The 22,111-nt window shown below is 38.8% G+C and overlaps 1 protein-coding gene across 6 annotated transcripts in view; it reads right to left on the bottom strand.

Annotated features, from left to right (window-relative positions):
- The window catches only part of APP (amyloid beta precursor protein), a 288,984-nt gene that overhangs the window by 88,985 nt on the left and 177,888 nt on the right, over positions 1-22,111 (bottom strand). For all 6 annotated transcript variants that reach the window (XM_033232229.1, XM_033232228.1, XM_033232227.1 and 3 more), the window contains 2 exons: positions 7,337-7,470; positions 514-588 (listed from right to left, as the gene is read on the bottom strand). In XM_033232229.1, coding sequence (XP_033088120.1) covers positions 514-588; positions 7,337-7,470 — 209 coding nt within the window. The remainder of the gene's footprint in view (positions 1-513; positions 589-7,336; positions 7,471-22,111) is intronic.

Raw genomic sequence — 22,111 nt, forward strand, 5'->3', positions numbered from 1 at the left:
TTTTTCATTGAAAATCAGTACTTCATAGGCTCTCTGAGACTGATTTGACTAATAATAATATTGGATAAATATATGCACTCTTGAAAGTCTTATATTAAAAAAAATTCCTCTCTTACTAAAAGTACCTCAAGTAATTGATCATAATAAACTCTTAGTTTACTTAAGGTAATTTTGAGACTGGTTTAAGTCAAAAATTCAAATTTTCATAATTTTTGCAGGAGGGAAAAGCAGCAGAAGATTGTGGTGACTGAAAAGATGTATTGTTAATAAAAAGTAGATTGCAAGTTACAATGTGAGTTTTATGGCAATGAATTATAACTTGAAATGATTGGGAGCAGATATAAGGCAGGATTTAAGCAACTCAATTACTAGACAATGATTAAGAACAGTTGAAGTTTATGGGACTATGAACAATCACGCCTGAGGTGCTGGCGGATGCAGGTAAACCTGCAGACACTCATTAAACAGACTGCTGGCATGTGATGTTTGGTAGGAAATGGGTTCAGATTTTACCTGGATAACTGCCTTCTTATCAGCTTTAGGCAAGTTCTTTGCCTGACGTTCTGCCTCTTCCCATTCTCTCATGACCTATAAATTAAGAAAACACTTGAGTTTAAAATCATCAGTTCATCCTTTGAATACAGACTTAATAGCATGGATGATTATGTTTTTCTTCTATTTTTGTCATTTTAGATATTTTAAAAATGTATTACATACCCATTCCTGGCTGAATAATATGTGACCTCCCAATAGGATATACATAATTAATCACAGCAGTATATTAAACATAAATGTTCACATTTACTGCAGGAATATAGCCTTTTGAGTCAAGGTTGGTCTTTTTTTCCCTAGAACTGAGTGACAGTCATTTTATTTGATGTGAACAAACACCAACTATTCATAGAAGGCATACACTAACTGAACAAGGTCTTCCAATATTTAACTGAAACATGTAAGTTTTACTCTCTTATGAAAGCGACTGAAACCATTTTAAACTGTATATTTTGACTTTAAAAGAAAATATGACATTTTATGTGTGTGTGTGTGTGTGTGTGTGTGTGTGTGTGTCATGAATACAATGCCAAAAAGAAGTATATAATGGGGGAGAAAAAGAAGACTTCTGCTGTCTGATATCCTAAGACCTATACCCCTTTAAAGAACTGATGGGGAAATAAGGCCCTTCAAGCTTGCCGACCTAAGTCATGAACAGCAAGGTTACTCTAAGTCCTTCCAAAAACTCCAAGAAAACATATAATATTATGAATGCAGCAAAAATGTATTTTTTAACAAGTAGCACTAATTTAGTACAAGTAGTACAAGCACTAATTTAGTACAAGTAATTTAACAAGTAGTACTAATTTAGTTGTTAGTAACAACTGCTATGGTCTGAATGTATCCCCTAAAAAGCATGTGTTGGAAACTTAATCTCCAATGCAACAATGTTGAGAGGTGATTCAGTCTCTGTCCTCATGAGTAAATTAGTTTCATTATGGGGAGAGTAGGTTTGTTATTGTGAGAAGTGGGTTGTTATAAAACTGAGTTTTGCCCTCCTCTTGCCCTTCTTCCTTCCACCATAAATGATACAGCATGAAGATCCTCAACAGATGCCAACACCATGCTCTTGGACTTCCCCACTTGCAGAACTGAAAGCCGAATTTTAAACTTCTTTTTCTTTACAGATTATCCAGGCTGGGGTATTCTATCATAGCAACACAAACTGACTAAGATATCAGGTGAATGTGTTTTGTAGGAAATCAATGCTTCCTACATGGATTTCCCTGAGTGAAGTGCACTCGTTAACCTGATAAAAAAGTAAAAGACTGTACCTCTGTATGTTGTTCAAAGAAAATATTAACTTCCTACTACCTAGAGCTGCCTTTTCAAGTGTATGACAAGTAGAATTTGTTTAAAGTGCAACTCATAACTGAGCTAGGTAAAATGAAGAAAGAAAGATCAAGGAAACAAAATATTGGCTTGGTGCCAGATGTGTACTTGCATACTCTGTGTACTCCCAAAGCATGAGGAAACTTGATTACTGTATTATAAGAGCCTGTTATTTGTAGGTATTTAGCCCTAAGGAATAGACTCTTCTGACATACTTCAAGACAGGAAAGAAAAAGAGGCTTGGAATAAATAACTACAGATAGAAGACTTCTATGAGACAATACCACATCAAATCATGTGGGTTCCTAATTATAGATTTTATTGTCTATTGATATTAATTCTTTGTATATGATAGGCAATTAGCTTCTTCTTGTTGTTTTAGTAAAACTATGGAGAAAACAAGATGGAATAAATATTCCATTATACTTGAAAAGCATATAAAAAATAATCTCAAGGTTCACAGCAAAATTGGGACAAATGCCCTGCTGCAGTGAACAAGAATAGAACATGGAAGAAAAGAAACATATTGTCCCGGCCGGGCGCGGTGGCTCAAGCCTGTAATCCCAGCACTTTGGGAGGCCGAGACGGGCGGATCACGAGGTCAGGAGATCGAGACCATCCTGGCTAACACGGTGAAACCCCGTCTCGACTAAAAAATACAAAAAAATTAGCCGGGCGAGGTGGCGGGCGCCTGTAGTCCCAGTTACTCGGGAGGCTGAGGCAGGAGAATGGCGTGAACCTGGGAGGCGGAGCTTGCAGTGAGCTGAGATCCGGCCACTGCACTCCAGCCTGGGCGGCAGAGCCAGACTCTGTCTCAAAAAAAAAAAAAAAAAAAAAAAAGAAACATATTGTCCCATCTGCTTTGGTGCTTCTACCAAGTTAATAAAGGGAACCTGTGGGCAAGGGGGACATGGAAGACCATCTTTGCTTTATAGATGAGATAAGCCTTGCAATATAAATATTTCAATTTTCTGCTTTGGGAATGTTCACAGTGGTGGTACTCTACCAACAATTCTTCAAGCAAGGAATCTCAAAATTAGTTTGAGATAGAGGTTCAATGCTCTACTGCAATGTGAAAACTGATTTCCCATATTACATTTACATTTTTTCTATTTTACCTTGTACACTCAGAATCTGGACTTTAAGCTTTAAGCTGGAGGAATCCATGAAATAATTGAAGAGATTTATTTAGCTAATGAGTTGCAAATAAGCATTACTATAAAAATTAACTCAAATTTTGATTTTCAGAACAATTTAAAAATATCCTATACCCCCACAAATAAATAAATCACCTGCACCATCCCACTAAGACTCTACTGCAAATGAATACACACTATATGTAGGCTGAGCATCTCCCTGTCAACAGTGAATTTCACTGTGGAACTGATAACAAATAGCATTCATGCTGACCCTGTATTAAGTGCTTTACAACATCTATCTAATTTAATTGATTCCTCACAACAGTTTGTGATTAGCCAGGGCCGTCCCATTTTATGAACCAGGTTAAGGTACCAGCTCAAGACTATGCAGGTAAAAAAGGGAGAGAAAAGAATATAAATCAAGATCTCTGTGGTTCTAAAGATCATGTTTTTGTACCCTATGGTACCCAATTTTCCATTATAAAATAAAAAATTCATTAGGTGAGCTAAGTTTATTTACATTTAGTGACAGGAGAAAGGGGTGCTCTTAAAATGTTGCTGCTTATCTTAAAAATAAAAACCTAGGCTGGGCACAGTGGCTCATGACTGTAATCCCAGCATTTTGGGAGGCCGAGGTGGGCGAATCACAAGGTCAGGAGATCCAGACCATCCCGGCCAACATGGTGAAAACACGTCTCTACTAAAAATACAAAAATTAGCTGGGCATGGTATGTGCCTGTAATCCCAGCTACTGGGGAGGCTGAGGCAGGAGAATCGCGTGAACCAGGAAATCGCAGGTTGCAGTGAGTCTAGATTGCATCACTGTACTCCGGCCTGGCGACAGAGCAAGACTCCATCAAGGACAGACGGACGGAAGGAAGGAAGGAAGGAAGGAAGGAAGGAACGAACGAACTATGAGTTGGGTCAGCTTTCAATTTGAAGGACTTCATTTTAAGCACATACTAAAAGTAGTAAGTTTGTAAGTAATAAAAGTGCTCACACATGGTTCCGCTGCTGATTTCTATTGACTAGATACTAGTCACGACATAGAGCAACAAAAATCTACAGGTTTAGAGTTGTACGAAATATGAAATATTTCATATAAAATATGAAAAATTGAAATTTGAAAAATATGAAAATATGAAAAATTCCAAAATCCTCTGTATTTATAAGAAAACATATAACAAAAACTACAATAAAACTTATTTTAAAAAACTGCACAATTTTTAAAATTTAAAATTCTCAGGACCTGGCCCTTGCAGTGGCTCTATAGATTCTTACAAAGCAATTCTCCACTGCAGGCACAAAGGTATCAATTTCGTTTGGATTTATGGATCTTCAAAGACTTGGCTGTTTCATGCAGAGAAAATGACTACTACTTAGTAGAGATTTAAGAGGCAGGCAAGTTTGAAGTCGAAAAGTCCCTAGATTTCAGCACCACAGATTATCAGATACATACTAATTTCAGGTGTCTCATATGCCTGTGACCACTGGAATCTAGTAGACAACATTCTCTGCTCTGGGATGACACCTCTTAGGTTATATCAGATATATCTGACGACTAAAAGATGAACAAAATCTATCAAAACTCATATGAACTAAGTCACAAGTTAAATAGATGTGCTAAAAGAAAAGTTGAATTATTATTTTATCGAAGACCTGTCATATCTAAAACTAACAGAGAATTTGAAATACGTTTTCTTAATAAGATCAAAAATGACCAAGTTATACTAGAATAAAAAATTCAGGATTAAAAAACCACAAAATTAAAAAAAAAATGACTAAGTGGGTCCAAGAATGAAATGCAAGGTTAGTACGACATGAACTTAGAGGTACTAAAAGGAGTTTACAATCCAGCTGGAAAGATAACGCAGGTGTGTCGAAAAATCATTAATAAAACCGGAGAGCAAATATTTAGAATTAAATGAAAGGTAAGAGCAATGACTGCCTGTCTCATTCTGAGTATGAAGTAGGGTGTAAGGAATGGGTGAGATGTGCCAACGTGAAGAAGGGTGGGGGGGCATTTCCAGGAGAAGTCAATGCCAAGGACAAAGGGAAGTCCAAGATGAGATGAGCAGATGGTGAGCAGAGTGGCGTGATCAGAACAGCAGTTTAACGCTGTACAGAAGGCAAGGGTAGCAGTTGAGAAGGAAGAGGTGGTAGGAAGACCAGAGTCAGGGTACAGCGGTAGGCACTGAAAATGACAAGCTGAGCATTCGGTGTTTATTTTTGTCATTGTTCTTTTTTTTTTAAGACTTCATGTGCCCAGAAGTGGATTTTGAGGGCACAGGAAGCCTCTGAAAGCTTCATAAAGAAGGGAGATAGGATGTAAATTCAAAGGAGGACATTTCAGTGGCAATAAGTATGATTCATAGTCCTCCAATGCTTTCGGGACAGTGCCTGTGTCTTTCCTAATGAAAAATCTGATTTTTTTGGCATCAGGTGAAAACTCACTAATTCCCTGTGGTTAGCTTTCTAGTTCAATTCGCTGCTAGGTTTTCATCACGGGCAACCACTAGAACTGCACATTATAGTCCAGAGCCAAAAAGATAGTGATTATAACGCGTTTTTCCTCTTTATGTTATTATACCAAAGTAGATCCAAGTACTGTTACTCATCTGAAGGCAAAACAAACCAACAACAAAAAAAACACAAACAAAAAAACAGTATCTGTGTTGTACCTTTCTAGATACTTTATTAGTTACATGTTTTCAAGTGTAGGTTTTCTTATTATTCAGGCGAGGCCAAGAGGTCAGGAGATGATTATCATGGAAAAGACAGTTTGTTACTCACAGCTCCCAAGAAGCCGGTATATGCCACTACATGCAGGCTCATATGGGAAGCATGAGGGTTGGTCAGGAGGGGAAAACATGAACAAGAGTTCTCTGTGGTTTTCATGGAAAGAATGCGCGAAGCAGGGTAGGCACGTTTAGGACTGACTAGTTCAAATAATGGTGATGGGGCATGAGGTTGTCCCTAGTGGTCTGGTACCTGGCCCTGGGGTGATTAGAGCAGGTGTATAGTGGCCCAGAGTAGAAGAGGTAGGTAAAGAAGGTGGTTGGGAGTTAGGAGCGTTTGACTGATTAGTTTGCATGTGAAAGACATGCTCAGAGGCCATTTATTTGGCCCTGGCAGGGAGGAATCTTCCTGGGGTCAACAGGGACCCAGATCAGAAATTACAGGAAAGCAAGATTAATTGTCTACTAAAGATTGACTATGGTCTTAGAAAATATGCAGCAGTCTCATTCATAAATTGCATTTTAATGTCTCTCAACAGACCTTTTAAGTATCTAAGTATGACAAAAATTTCTCCTATCTTCTGATATTTGCCACAGAATATTAACACTAAAAATGAATGGCTTACTTTAACCTGAGATCTTTATTCATTCACTTATATGTCCTACTTTTTTTTTTTTTTTTCCCACATTCACTCCTAGGTTTGTAGACTACAAATCGAAAAAGTGACTGGAAAATAATAATGTCCATATTTGTTGATTGAATGAATGAATGAATGAGGAATCTGAGCAAGGGCTAAAATTCTCTGTATTATCAAACTCCAACACAACATCCAGTGCCTGGTAGTAGACATAGCTTAAATTGTAGCTGATAGTATATATGGATTAGCCATGTTTTAGACACAAGTTATTTTTCAATTTGCTTAGTTAAGGATCTGCTAAAAAAAAAAATACCAAACCAAACCACGGTTTTTTTGGTTTTTTTCTTTTTCCAGCAAAGTATAGTGAAAGGAGTACTGTACTACGAGCAAGAAAGGCCTGGATTCTAAATGTTGTCTCTGGCTCACTGATTTTGCTTTGTGCTAAAATGGGAAGCCACTCTTTGAACCTCTATTCCATTATGTATCACTTAGGAGACTAGATGAAATAATCACTATGGTTCAGCTCAGTTTTAAGTCTCTATGATTCTGTAGACTGTAAACAATTATAACAGTCTAGGATTTAATACAAAAACTCATCTTTACTAAAGAGAAAAATGCTCTTAGATGGATTTTAATTTACTATATGTTGATTACAGGTACTACATATATACAGAATAATAATGCCAAGTACCTTTCTTCACCAGAGAGAATGTTATGGACATCATTTAATTTGTGCTTACAAAATCCAACTATACTTGGATCCTTCTTAGGCAGCATGTTCATGGAGGATGCAAAAAACTCACAAACTGTGCCCACACAGTAAACATTTAAAATTAGAACTTTGCATATTTAAAGATCTTGATAAAGCCAGCAAGCCCGTGGGGAGACTGAGGTTTCCTGTTATCGTAGGGCTGAATGATGGAAGTGCCAGACTTACCTGGGACATTCTCTCTCGGTGCTTGGCCTCAAGTCTCTCTTTGGCTTTCTGGAAATGGGCGTGTTCATTCTCATCCCCAGGCGTCTCAAGGTACTTGTCAACGGCATCAGGGGTACTGGCTGCTGTTGTAGGAACTATAAAGTAGAAGAGAAGGAGGTTTGAGGGAAAACAACAACAACAAAAAAAACACCAACAACAGAATATCCACTTGTTTAAAAGAAAGCCGTATTTTCAGTTATTTCTCAGAACAGAGAATTTAGTAAAGCAGCGCATACAAGACGTTAATGCTGTTTAAGAGAACATGAGACACTGTGCAGCACAGTAAGGATGTGTTTCATCATTCCCAAGTACAGAATGAAGGAAAAATCTTTAAAGTGGTCCACTTTGCAATATAGTATTAGAGTTCTTTATGAAACAAGCATGCAAAGAGCAAAAATAGTTGGTGCTGGATAGACATGTTTTTCCAAATGCCCATGCTTTCCTGAATTCATATTTTGCAATTTTGAAACTAAATGATATCATCAATATCATACATTCAGACTCCTGTAGAAACCAAAGATATCTGTAATTAACCTGTTGTAGAATAACTGCACCTCAGAGAAAAGGTAAATTGTATGATGTATTTTAGATAACTACAAAGACAATCTTCATGAGACAGTATGTGAAACACCACAAAAAAAAAAAATCAATAAACACATTTTTGAATCACAAAAGGACCTTTCTGCCTTCACAAATTTGACAATAGTCAATGAATTCATTATGCTAGTTGTCAAAAAGTGATTTCTATTTTGAATTCAACTAATACTACTAAGCAATATTTGAACTGCAACATATACTGCTATATTATGTGAAAACATAAATACATATAAAATTCAAGAGTACACTATAAAACAAAAATGTCTTAACTCATGAGCCAAGTGAATTATAATACCTATAGAAGCAATTTTCCAAAAGATTAGTAATGACTAGTGAGAATTCAGAGTATTTATGAGTTTAAAAGAAAAAAGGATTTTGACTTAAGAAGAAGCATATTTAACATAAAAAACGAAATGAGATGTTTTCACTATCTTTTCAGGTCAAATCAATTGTTTCATTCTAAAGGTTATTCAAATATCACCAATGTTCCAAGTATTCCTATCAAATTATTAATACTTGTGTATTACATTTGGGATATAATACCTCAAAGAGGACTTGAATGAGAAGAATTTATAGCTAAGTCATTTTGAAACTAAACTTGAAGTTAAATACATTTTCTACATCCTTCAAGAAAATGTCTGGAATCTTAATCCAAAGTCTTCAAAGATATTAACTAAAACCGGAAGGCTGTTTAATAATTAAACAGTATCTTTCATTTTAAAGAGCAACATTCGTTTTGATTTTTTCCCTCCACTTCAATCCTGATTAATAATCATTTTTCAAAAAATATAAGCAGTTGAGTGTCTATCCAGATGTTGCTTTCAAGTGTAAGGAAGGAGGCAGGGCATATTCCTGGTGCCTTTACACAGCTGCCCCTATCTTCTGTGTAGCAAATGAGGGAGTGGTGTTCCTTCTTACATTGGCAGCAACAGGGAGAAGGAAGGAAGGCAGGAAGGAAGGAAAGAGCCATGTGGGGGCTTTGCAATTAAGCACATTTGGATTTGAATTCCATTTCTTTTTCAGATCGGCTGTGACCTGGGGCAGGAAACTTAAGCACTCCATGTTCCAGTTTCTTTATCAAGTGGTGATAACATGCCACACGATATGATAGGAGTGCTGGGAAAATGAGATACCATACCACATGTAAGTCATCTGGCAGAGAGGGTGACACACGGCAGAGCTCATACATATTAGCGGCCTTGCCTCCTCCTCTGCTTATTACATCCTGCTCAAATCTTAGAGCTAATGCTAACCATGGGAAAGTTCTGCTACTTTTATTCAAAGCCACTGAAAATGTTTTGGTAGGAGGGTGCAATAATAAAGTAAGAAAGAAAAAAGAAAAGGACAAATTTTAAAAATTGAGAAAAAAAAACAAAAGAAAATATAAACATTAACAAAAAACAAAATAGAACCACTGAAAATGAATTACACACAGGATCACAGAGTGCAACCTACAGGAAAAGTAATATGCATTTTTCAAAAAATGTTAGGGGTAGCCCACATAAAAAAGGCCGAAAGTATCAAAAATAAGTAAATTGTTAATTTGTAAGATCGAAACAATAATTTTGAATATTAAGTCCTTTTCGAAAAAAAGGTAAATGTTTTTCTCCACTGCTTCAAGCAAACCAGTATGCAAGTAGTTTTTTAACTTAATCATTAAGTTAATGAATCCCAACTTGGAATGAACGTGGTATTTAGCATTCAAAATGTGTTTCCCCGGCTTCAGTCATTTTCTCATCTTAACTGGTAGAGCTCAAATGAGAACAAGTTAAAGTAAAAGCAGAAAACAAAACAATAACATTATTTTGCATAGTCCAATCTGGCAGAATGACAAGTTTAGGCAAACCATATTTTATGTTTGAAACAAATGAAAATGTATAAATATTTGGGGTTATATTCCCTGATGAAGACAGTCATCTGGCTGTAACTGTTATAACCATAACATAAGCACCCCTTTAGAAAACTAGAATATAAAACTTACTATGTAAGAAGGAAGTTTTTTCAGCTCCTATGGTTTGCAAACACTGTCTACTGTATAAAGGAAAGAAGATAAACACTATAATCTGAATCACTATAATCACACTGGCCTAAGTAGAAATGCACGTAGCAATATAATAAGAGAATAAACATGGAACGTGAATGTGAGGTATGTTTAACAGGACTGAGGATATTAAAAAGGATAAAAACCTTCTTTTTAGGCGCATGGAAATAAATACGAATACGATATTACCAATTTATTCCATTGAATCCAGAAATACTTCTGTGGTAATTAATGTTCCCTGCTAACTGGATTGGGCCACAGGAAGCCCAGATTAAGCATTGTTTCTGAGTGTGTTTCTGAGGGTGCTTCTGGATGAGATTAGCATTGGAACTGGTACACTCAGTAAAGTAAATCACCCTCCTCAACATGGGCAGGCATCACCCAATCTGCTGAGGGTCTGAAATCAAAAGGGCAGAGGATGGAGCAGCTCACCCTTTTTATTTCCTGGCTGCCTGAGCCAGGATATTGGTCTTCTCTTGCCCCTGGACTGAAACGTACACCATTGTCTTCCCTGGTCCTCAGGCCTTTAGATTTGGACTAAGTCATACCATCAGCTCTCCTGGGTCTCCAACTTGCAGGTAACAGATCATGGAACTTAGCCTCCATAATCGCTGTGTGAGCCAATTCTGCATAATCAATCTCTTCCTATACGTATATATCCTATTGGCCCTGTTTCTCTGGAGAACCCTGAGCAATACAATTTCTCTTCAAGTAAATCTTTGTTAACGGTCCCAGTTGAGGAAGCTGTGTCTCTTAATCTGTAACTCAAATTTTCAGCCATTCATACAATCCCCCATCTCAATTAGTGTGAAATTATCCTATATTCATACCAACCAGCAAATCAGATTACTGTCTAGTCAAGTGGAGAAGGATAACATATGCTGATATTGTTAAATGAATTTAAGTTTATTACTACTGCTCTGCAGCTGGTGAGGAGGAAGGAGAGAGCAATTTTAAGGCTGGAGTACTTCCAGAGAGCTCACCTTCTATTTCGTGAATATCCTTATATCCTAAAGAGATTAAATTCATAGGACTGACTACCATTTTGTGATTACGTCCACAGAAGGCGAGAGACACATGTGCCCTATATGTCCTCACCCATCGACGTACTTTCTTTTGGGAAGGGAGTGGGGTTCAAGGAATGTCAGGATATGTCACAGGACACAGAGGGAACAGGAAGCTGCGTATCAGCAGGTCACTGATATATTTAAGGTACTTAAAACACAGGTCACTGTCACCACTTAGAAAGTGGAAACGAACTGGCTTTAGGAGAGTTTATTTCTGTTTTGCATTTTAAACTACCATAGAGCAGTTTATCCTGCTCACAGACCTCTGAGGTTCCACAGAACCTCTGCTAAAGGCTAGGATTTTGGCCGGGTGCAGTGGCTCATGCCTGTCATCCCAGCACTTTGGGAGGCCAAGGTGGGCGGATCACCTGAGGTTGGAAGTTTGAGACCTGCCTGATTAAGATGGAGAAACCCTGTCTCTACTTAAAAAAAAAAAAAAAAAAAAATTAGCCGGGTGTGGTGGCGCATGCGTGTAATCCCAGCTACTCGGGAGGCTGAGGCAGGAGAATCCCTTGAACCTGGGAGGCGGAGGTTGCGGTGAGCTGAGATCGCGTCACTGCACTCCAGCCTGGGGAACAGAGTGAAACTCGGTCTCAAAAAGCCAACTAACTAACTAACTAAGTAAAGGCTAGGATTTCCATGTTGGCCAAATGATAACAGCCTCTTTTCATCAGAGTCCTCCATGCTAGGCATCTTCTATGTGTTCTCGTTTAATACATGGGAAGAAAAAAATTACCCTATTTTATTGCGTAGAGGCAAAACACTATCATTTAACATACTCATTCGCATCCCTAAACACACACAAAGTCTCTTAAGATTGGGTAAGCCATAAAAAGGCTGTAAAGCTAACTTCTAGGGCAGTAAAGGGCTAATCCATCCACATGCTGGGGCACTGGAAAGGGTTTTTGTTGTTTTGTTTTGTTAATGAGCAACACAACTTGGCTAAACAACATATGCTTTGTTAGGGTGTCCCTTGGCTTGTTTTCTATGAAACCGCTGTTCCTGCCTCGAACACTATCTGGCAAATGACCTTCAACAGAAGTTGGGTCATAAAGCAGGGATCAAGTGAAAAGAGCCTACGGTGCTGGAATATGGAGGATGGAATACGGAGGACGTTCTGGCCTTAGGCCCCTCTGCCAACCTGGTCACTCATGCCTTCTGCAAGCAAACTGGCTGGGTATGTTCCCCTTTCTGCGGAAAACTAGACTTAAAATGAGACAAAACTCAGGGTCCAATATCCTTAGCTCTAGGTTTTGACCTCTAGATGCCTAGTCATTAGCAGCACTACCAACATCACACGCACAAGCTTTTAACTTTTTAAATGACCTTTGTATTTATTTTATTTTAGTCTCCTAACAGAGCCTTGTAGGCCACGGTAGGCTATTACCTCCCTTCCTTTTAATAGTGATCATGTGTATCTAAACACTCGTAACAAATGAAAAAATATAACAGAAAAGCAGTTCCAATTCCTAGTGCATTACTGCTTCAAGGTGAACATTTGCTTCCAAATATACAGTGGTATTCTGGATGACTTACGCCTTCTACATAAGCCACATCCTTATTCTTTGCCACAGTGGGAAGTCAGAGGTTATCAAAGCGACTGAGACAGCAGCTCTGACATGGACAAACTATCCTGCCTTTAGTGAGCCTGTTCATTCTTTTATTTCTCCAGCCCGCCAACATTACAGCCCTTATTATATGTGAGGCACACGGGAGAAACCAATGAGAAAAACATGAAGGCCCTGGTCCTGGTGGCATTATATTCTAGGGACAGAAGCAATTACTGCAAGACTTTTTAAAAAGCCAGTAAGTCATATTGTTAATATGTGATGTGTATTATGGAGAAAAAGAGGAAAAAGAAAAATAGAGCAGAGTTCAGAAGGATTGGGACAGCTGAGGGGAGAGGGGAAAGGTAGACCGCAGGAAGTAAACGACCAGGCAGAGTCTTAAGTGAGGAGGTGACATTCAGGTCTTCCCAGCTGGCTGCCAGAAAAACATGGCAGGCAGATGACAAAACTAGCATGGCAACCCTAAGAGTTGAGGCTGGCTGGCAAATTCCATGAGACCCGCATGGCCAGAGCTGAAGAAGCAAGAGAGGAAATAGTGGGAGAGGCAGGGAAGAAATAGGGGACATCATGTACAGCCTTGAAGACATAGTAAGGATTCTGAAGGACCAGCGTGGGCTGTTTGAGGGGGAGTATATGTAATGGGGTGTTTTGTTGAAGGATCACTCTGGCTGCTACGGGACAAAAGCAGAAGGAAGATCTTTTAAGAGGAGAAGACAGGCTGGGCGCGGTGGCTCACGCCTGTAATCCCAGCACTTTGGGAGGCTGAGGTGGGCGGATCACCTGAGGTCGGGAGTTTGAGACCAGCCTGACCAACATGGAGCAACCCTATCTCTACTAAAAATACTAAAATTAGCTGGGCATGGTGGTGGGCGCCTGTAATCCCAGCCATTCAAGAGGCTGAGGCAGGAGAATCGCTTGAACCCGGGAGGCGGAGGTTGTGGTGAGCCAACATTGTGCCACTGCACTCCAGCCTGGGCGAAACTCTGTCTCAAAAAAAAAAAAGAAGACAAAGATGAAGATGACGGTGGCTTGGACCAGGGTGGCTGTCATAGGAAGTTGTTGCCCTCAGCCCCCTTCCCACACAAGAATGGTCAGATTCCCTTCTTTCTCTCACACCAAAATGCTATTACCTCAGGGAACTGAGTATGAAAACGGGAGAAACTGCTTCCACATGTGCGTGAGGGCTCACTTCAATTTTAATACTGATACATGGATGCTTGTCACAATACTGCCACTTCACATTGTAATCTATTCTCATTACCTGCCAGAGCTCTGTTTTCTGGGGCGAAGTAAAATGGCAGGTTAGCTTTCAGTTTATTCAAGAATGCTGATGCTGCATGCAACGTTCCTGTCACAAAATGCTCCTCCGTCACTGGGGCCAAGACAGCAATGAAACATTCCCATACCTGTGGTTCCTCTGAGAAAATTGTTACCATTTGAAGGGAAGTTACTTCAAAACAGGGTGAAACCTGCTAACATCTTCAGGATGAGGCAGAAATCACTCTCCTAGCCTGTCTGAAGACTCCATAGAAGATAATCTATTAAGTTGAACTGTACATGCACCGATTTCCTTCATTTTAGTTCCGATTTTATAATCACTGCAGAGTACTTCCTTTCATATTCATACTAATGTGGTATTTCACATTCAAACAAGAATGTGGGGTCAAAATTAAAGATTGCCCTTATCATTTTGATATTCATTTGTTTCCTCAGTCTCTGGGGTGACACACAGTTTTACAGTCACAATGGGCTCAGGACATTAAAGAAAAAACAACCCACCTTCAAACAGCAATGACCATGGCCATCTCCAACAGGCCAGAAGGCCCAATGCGTCCCTAAACAAAGGCTTATGAATGGCATTCAGTCGATATATTAATGTTAGATTCTTTTTTTTTTTTGAGACGGAGTCTCGCTCTATCGCCCAGGTGGGAGTGCAGTGGCACGATCTCTGCTCATTGCAAGCTCCACCGCCTCCCGGGTTCACGCCATTCTCCTACCTCAGCCTCCCTAGAAGCTGGGAGTACAGGCGCCCGCCACTACGCCTGGCTACTTTTTTTTGTATTTTTAGTAGAGACGGGGTTTTACCGTGTTAGCCAGAATGGTCTCAATCTCCTGACCTCGTGATCTGCCCGCCTCGGCCTCCCAAAGTGCTGGGATTACAGGCGTGAGCCACCGCGCCTGGCCCATTAATGTTAGATTCTAACAAGAAAATTGGTTTAGTCTCCTTTCATCAGCAGAAAAGCAATTTATCTCTATAGCACTGATAACAGAAGATTAAAACAAATTAAGACCTATATAAATCACTGCCTTATCATTGAAAATGCTATTTGATACAGACCTAGCAATGTTGTCACTTGAGATGGCTATAATTTAGGAGAGGAGACAAGGAGGATCATTTATATATGGGTGAAATAGAAACCTGTTAGCGTTTATGTGAAAATTTAATTTTGAAACATGGCAGAGCTTTCTGAGTGCCACCTCAACTTAAAAAAAAAGTGTCTCTCTATTTTTCTAATTTCAAAATAGCTAAAACTCCTAACGCATTCTAAATTCAAATATTTATCCTACCCACTAAGTCCAAGATAGAAGAATCATTTATAACAAGAAAATACAGTTTGTGATCCTCCGGTGTAATACCAGACCCTTTTAAAAACAAAATAACAACAACAACAGGAAGAAACAAAGGCATTCTCCCCTTAATATGCCCTTGTATTGTAATTTTATAGCCAGTGCAATCATAGTTGGTGGAGAACACTATCAATGCATCGCGTGGACATAAGGTAATAAAAATGTAATCTATGATGTGTTTACTCTAGTCAAGCTACATTTCTTTTTTATATCCATGGACACATACTGACATGGGAATTTTTTCAAATCTATGAACTGAATGTGAAAGAATGAATGCTGGCGTTATTTTTTATTAACATCTATTCTCCATTCGGCACAACACACTAAAACTTAAAAGCAACCTCAAGTCTGAATCTAAAAAATATACGCGAAGCAATAGCAATAATAACTGGCATTCAGAATGGGTTAACCTTAGGGTATTGTTTTTTGTCAATTTGTCAGAAGCTATTCTTGACTTCATTAATGGAGGCACATAAAGAAATAACCAGTCATAGCTGCTCAACACTCAATAGATGAGTTCAAAAAGTCAAAATCTTCAATATTGTCCACTTTCATATAAACAGTAGCAGTAAAAGCAGATGGAACTGTCAACCTCTATGGAGGTCTTAAGGATAAAGCTGATTTCATTTTACCCCAGACTTCCAGAGCAATCTCCTCCTACACTTGTATATTTTACTTTATATTGTTATTTATTTCTATGACATATCTGGGTCTCATTTCATCAATAAAATTATCAAGTTATCGAAAGCCAGTACTCAGATTCCTTTGCTGGTGTCCCTCAAAATACCTGGCTTAGCACATCCTGGACTCAAAAATAACTGCTGCACAGTTCACAATTGCAAAGATATGGAACCACCCTAAGGGCCCATCAACCAATGAGTGATAAAGAAAATGTGGTATATATACTCCATGGAATACTACTGGGCCACAAAAATCACAAAATAAAAAAGTCTTTTGCAGTAACTTGGATGGAGCTGGAGGCCATTATTCTAAGTGAAGTAATTAGGAATGGAAACACAGTATGTCCTCACTTATAAATTGGGAGCTAAGCTATGATTATGCAAAGGCATACAGAGTAGCAAAATGGACATTGGAGACTCAGAATGAGGGAGAGTGAGAAGGAGGTGAGGGATAAACAACTACATATTGGGTACAATGTACACTACTCAGTTATTGGGACACTAAACTCTCAGACGTCACCATTATACACTTCATCCACGTAACCAAAAGCCACTTTTACCCCCAAAGCTATTGGGAAAAAAATAAAAATAAAAATGAAAAAACCTGCTGTATTAAACCAAGGATCGGCTTGCTGGCTACATTTTTTTTTTTTTTTCTTTTTCCTTGAGATGGAATCTCGCTCTTGTCCCCCAGACTGGAGCGCAATGGTGCGATCTTGGCTCACTGCAACCTCTGCCTCCCGGGTTCAAGTGATTCTCCTGCCTCAGCCTCCCGAATAGCTGGGATTACAAGAGCGCACCACCACACCTGCTGATTTTTGTATTTTTAGTAGAGATGGGGTTTCACTATGTAGACCAGGCTGGTCTCGAACTCCTGACCTCAGGTGATCTGCCTGCCTCGGCCTCCCAAACTGCTGGGATTACAGGCGTGAGCCACTGTACCTGGCTGCTGGCTACCTTTATAAAAGTAGTATTATTGGAACACATCCTTATGTATTTGTTTACTTATTGTCTATTGTTGCTTTCATGCTACCACTGCAGAGTTAAATAGTTATGACAAACTGCATGACCTACAAAGCCTAAAATCTATAATCTGGCCTTGTATGAAAAATATTTGCTGACCGCTTTATTAAACTATCTACTTACCCTCTTCTGGCAAATAGCTAAACAACAGACTACATAAATAAGGAGCATTCTTTTACCACAGGTAGAACATCCCTCATCTGAAAATCTGAAATGCTCCAAAATCTGATCATTTTTGAGCAGTGACACGACGTCATGGTGGCTGGGATAGCAACACCTTTGTTCTCTCACAGTGCAATGTACACAAACTTTGTTTCATGAACAAAATTATCAAAAATACTGTATAAGGCCAAGCATGGTGGCTCACACCTGTAATCAAAGTACTTTGGGAGGCCGAGGCTGGTGGATCACTTCAGGTCAGGAGTTCAAGACCAGCCTGGCCAACATGGTGAAACCCTCTCTCTACTAAAAAACACAAAAATTAGCTGTGTGTGGTGGCAGGTGTCTGTGATTACAGCTTCCCTTGAGAGGCTGAGGCAGGGGGATCTCGAACCTAGGAGGCAGAGGTTGCAGTGAGCCAAGTTCACACCACTGCACTCCAGCCTGGGCAACAGAGCGAGACTCCAAAAACAAAAAAAAAGTATAAAATTACCTTCAGACTTTTGTACAAGGTGTACATGAAACATAAATGAATTTCATGTTATCTCATCATGAATACATCAACATTCCCAAATCCAAAATCTGAAGCACCTCTGGTCCCAAGCATTTTAGAGAAGAGATATTTAACCTGTATTCAAAGTAAATGGCCCTTCTTTTTAAAAAATGCTGAGCTGGGCTGGGTGCGTTGGCTCACGCCTGTAATTCCAGCACTTTGGGAGGCTGAGGTAGGCAGATCACGAGGTCAGGAGATCGAGACCATCCTGACTAACACGGTGAAACCCTGTCTCTGCTAAAACTTCAAAAAATTAGCCAGGCGCAGTGGTGGGCGCCTGTAGTCCCAGCTACTCGGGAGGCTGAGGCAGGAGAATGGTGTGAACTTGGGAGGCAGAGCTTGCAGTGAGCCGAGATCATGCCACTGTACTCCAGCCTGGGCGACAGACCGTCTCAAAAAAAAAAAGTGCTGAGCTGCTAAGCAATCCAGTTCCTTTCAATTTTAAGGTCATCTCCAATTATTATGGCTTTGAGGAAAAAACCATTCTTCTCATCTAAGCATTTCCAGATACCAAAGATTTGGCTTTTCACACTTGTTAATCTGATAGAATTTACTGGCAATGATGTGACATATAATTTAATTCACCATCACATCTTTTAATGCTTTAATTGTTCTCCCTCCCTAGGTTGGTTGGGGAGCAAAGTGTAAGCCCAGGTTGCCCAATCTAATTTGGCAGTTTTAGTTCCAATGGTATTGCAGAATGCAGTAATGGGAACTAATATTTGCTACTGCACAGTGAAAAGAACAAGAATAGTGTGATTAAGAACAATAGTTCAAATTTGGCCAAAGATTAAATGGCCTAGGCGTTCAGACTCCTGTCTTATGGCTCCTGTCTTTACAACGACCCTGGGGTTAAGGTGGCATATTTCATTCAAAGGCTGCATGGTGAGTTATCTACGATTCGCAAATTATGAGCTTCTGCAGCAACAAACTTGGAACTTAGGAATGGTTCTTGGGGATGGTTCTTGGGGATGGAACTTGGGGCCTGACTTGTTAAGTTCCAATTCTTTTCATATTCTCTGGAAGTGTACCAGTCTGTTCCATGTCATCTGGACCATTTTAATGTGCCTAGAAATCAATATTTTTCCTTCCCTCAATCCTGCATGGGGTCAGATCTATACCTCTGTACACACCCTAAGGCCATAAACATAATCCTAAAGTACAAATAACCTGTGTAGCAAAACTATAGGGCATCTCTACAGATGGTTATGCTCCAGCATATCCTAGGATTCTAGGAAACTAAGATGAAACAGATAGGAGAAAGGGTGGTGCATAGGTGAACCATGGACTTCCAAGTAAGGGGTTTGCTGGTTTCTCTTCTGCTGCCACAGTAGCTTACATTCAAGCAGAAAAACTATGAGATCTTCAACACTATAGTCAGAACAGCAACAGCAACTTCCACCTTATCTTGCAAATATTGAGAGCTTGGACAATAGTCTAACAAATTCAATTTCAAACATCTGTTGAGAATCAGAGGATACTGACATTCTAACATTTCAACATGCCCCCAAATTTGTGGAAAGTACACCTGTTTACACCAGGATAGTTCTATCTCTGAGTCAGACATGGGGAAACTACTACTCCAGAACAGGATTCTCAACCAGAATGTGACCCCCCCGGGCACATTTAGCAAAGTCTAGAGACATTTTTAGTTATCACAGCTGGAGTTGTGTTAATGGCATTTAGTGGGTAGGGGTCAGGGATGCTGCTAAACGCTCTATCTGCATAGGACAGACTCCTAAAACAATTAATTATCTGGATCAAAATGTCAATAGTGCTGAGGTTGAGAAACCTTGGTTTAGTTGTTTGTACCACATGTCAGCGCAAATGAAGGTGCCAGAGATGGGTCACACTTTGGCCAGATCACAGGGTGCAATCCGCTGACTGAAAATTAGCATGATGCTCTTTGAGAGATTAAATGCCACTAAGGAGTTGGTCTGTTTGCCTTTTGGGAAGCAATCTGATGGAGAGAACACTAGAAAAAATGGTCACACTCTCATATTTGAAATATAAATGAATCAACAAATATTTATATAATTGTATTGTTTACAAATACTACATTTTTAAGATTAAATGTGAAACTTTTGTACTGTCCTAAACCCAAATGGGCAGGTGCAAAACTAATGTCAGAAATTACCTCGGCTCCCATAAGATTCTTTATCCCAAATGAGAAAGGATTTTTTCTAATGATTTGAATTCCTATGTTCATGAAGAAAATGAAAGCTCTCAGCCTTATATTTGTATCCCTTATATTTGTGGTTTAGATTTTCATTGACAATAACAACAATAATAAAATATGTCCCTAAAATTGCAATGTTCAAAATCGGTTTTTATGAGAAAAGTTTGAAACCTAGAAATGCTTGATTTATGGTAAATTATTGTTTTTATAATGCAAACCATCATACATTTTCTCCCTAAGTGTAATCTTATATCAGTTCAACTGAAGAGCTTTTTCTATCTCCTTTCACATTTATTATTTGACTGGAAGCAGCTTAGACTGAGCAACCTGTAAAACCAACGCACCTTTGTGCAGAAATATCACCCAATTAGCCCTAGATTGATGAAGGAGCAAAGTCAAGTCCAAGTTGCCCAGTCTAACAGGCTTGCTTACCTTCTAGTTCAGCTCCTTTGCTCTGAATTGAGTCTGCCATCTGCATTTGACCTCCAGATGACCATGACTTTTTCAAATCAAATGTGCAGTTTGCTATAAATAAGACCACATAGCTGCACAGGCTATAAATAACTAGAAATTATATGTTTTTTTCCTTGTCTGTTGGTACTAGCACTGCTAAACCCCTCACTTGCTGTGATTGAATAGTCTCTGTAGGTAGACAAGAAAATATAGCTGCCCAAATCACTTCATCTTCCTAGAATGGAAAGGTGTCAGGATCCCAAACACACTGCAAGTAGATGAAGAAAATTACCGGGAAGGAGAAAATTACAAAAGAGACTTTCAGTATCTGTTTGGAACAGTGGATGATGAAAGTGGTAGTTATGGGTACTGCATGAAAATAAATTTATCCAACAATGATGCTTGTTTCCATCAGTTATTAAAAATGGAAAAATAGAATTCTTATAAATGCTAAAATGAAACTTAAGAGAAAAATAATCACTGTTTTGTAAAAGAATGGGAAAGACATTTAATTTACTGATGCGTGCTATATTCACGGCATTTAGGAAAAAACGCTAACATTCTTCATCCTCTTTTCACTGTTTTCTGTATTCTTAAAATGTGCTTCTGAATCGCAAATGTGATTTTACCAACCTGCAAAACAATGTCAGAACCAAATGCTTAGCCATTTGGTGTGGAGTGCAGCCAAAATGTCATTTGGGTTTCAAGCCTGGTCCTGCCATGTTCGATGGCTTGGGACAAGTCACTAAGCTCTTGAAGCCTCATTTTTTCTCATATGTACAAAAGGAATGAGGAAAACGCCCACAAAGTGTTCTGAAGAAAAATAAACGATCTGTGAAAATGCTTGGTACAATACAACTTACCATGCGTACCCATGTATTACCAATACTATAGTGGAATAGCTAGAGCTTTTTCCTAGTCTGTGTCAACCCACTCGCTGTACTTACACTGTTTTTAGAGAAAAATCCTTTTTTCACAATAGCAAAAGAAATGTGTACATTGTGGTACCACAATGTACATGTGTACAAACCACATCCTTCAAAAGTCATACATAATGTGAATTATTCTGAATATTTTATGGAGGCCATTAAAAAAACTTTCCAGTTTAGGATGCAATCTTTTTCAAAATACATAATCCCCCATCTATAATTTATCATCTTTAAAAAAGATAACTGGCTTCATCAATTTTGAGATGAGGGTTTTTTTTTTTTTTCCAGGATAATGTACATAAATGCTAATTTTAATTATAAAAATCTAAGCTACAGCAGAAATTGTGTCTCTTCTTCCAGCAATCATAAGCATAAATGGCATATATCATCCCTAACTGGATAAATCTATTTCTGGATGGAATCCAAATTCAAATATGAGTACTAAAAGCACATTTTAAAACTAAGTTAGTCTGATATTACAACTGCAATAAAAACAAAACATAAGACACTATAAGGCCTGCAGTGGCTGGACAATGCATTTCTTTATAGGAGGCTCTGTTGCTACTTCCTAGTCAGAAGTTGAGAACCTCTAACCTACCATTATGCCTTCCAGGAGAGGAGAAAGAGGGGCTCCTAATGGCTAAAAGTGACCCTTCATGCAGTTGAAACCGGGTCTTACAACACACATAATTGAAATCTGTGCGTACGAATTAGTCCATGTACTACAATACATGAATATTAAGTATTTTTTCTGAGGAAAGAAGTTACTCATGTATTACAGTCTCTTATTAAATCATGGCATCTTGATGTAACTGAGTACTCTATTTTAAAGATCTTTCTTTCTTCCTTTCTTTTCCTT

The sequence above is a fragment of the Trachypithecus francoisi genome, unplaced genomic scaffold, assembly GCF_009764315.1.
Source record: "Trachypithecus francoisi isolate TF-2019V2 unplaced genomic scaffold, Tfra_2.0 Lachesis_group14, whole genome shotgun sequence".
Classification (NCBI taxonomy): domain Eukaryota; kingdom Metazoa; phylum Chordata; class Mammalia; order Primates; family Cercopithecidae; genus Trachypithecus; species Trachypithecus francoisi.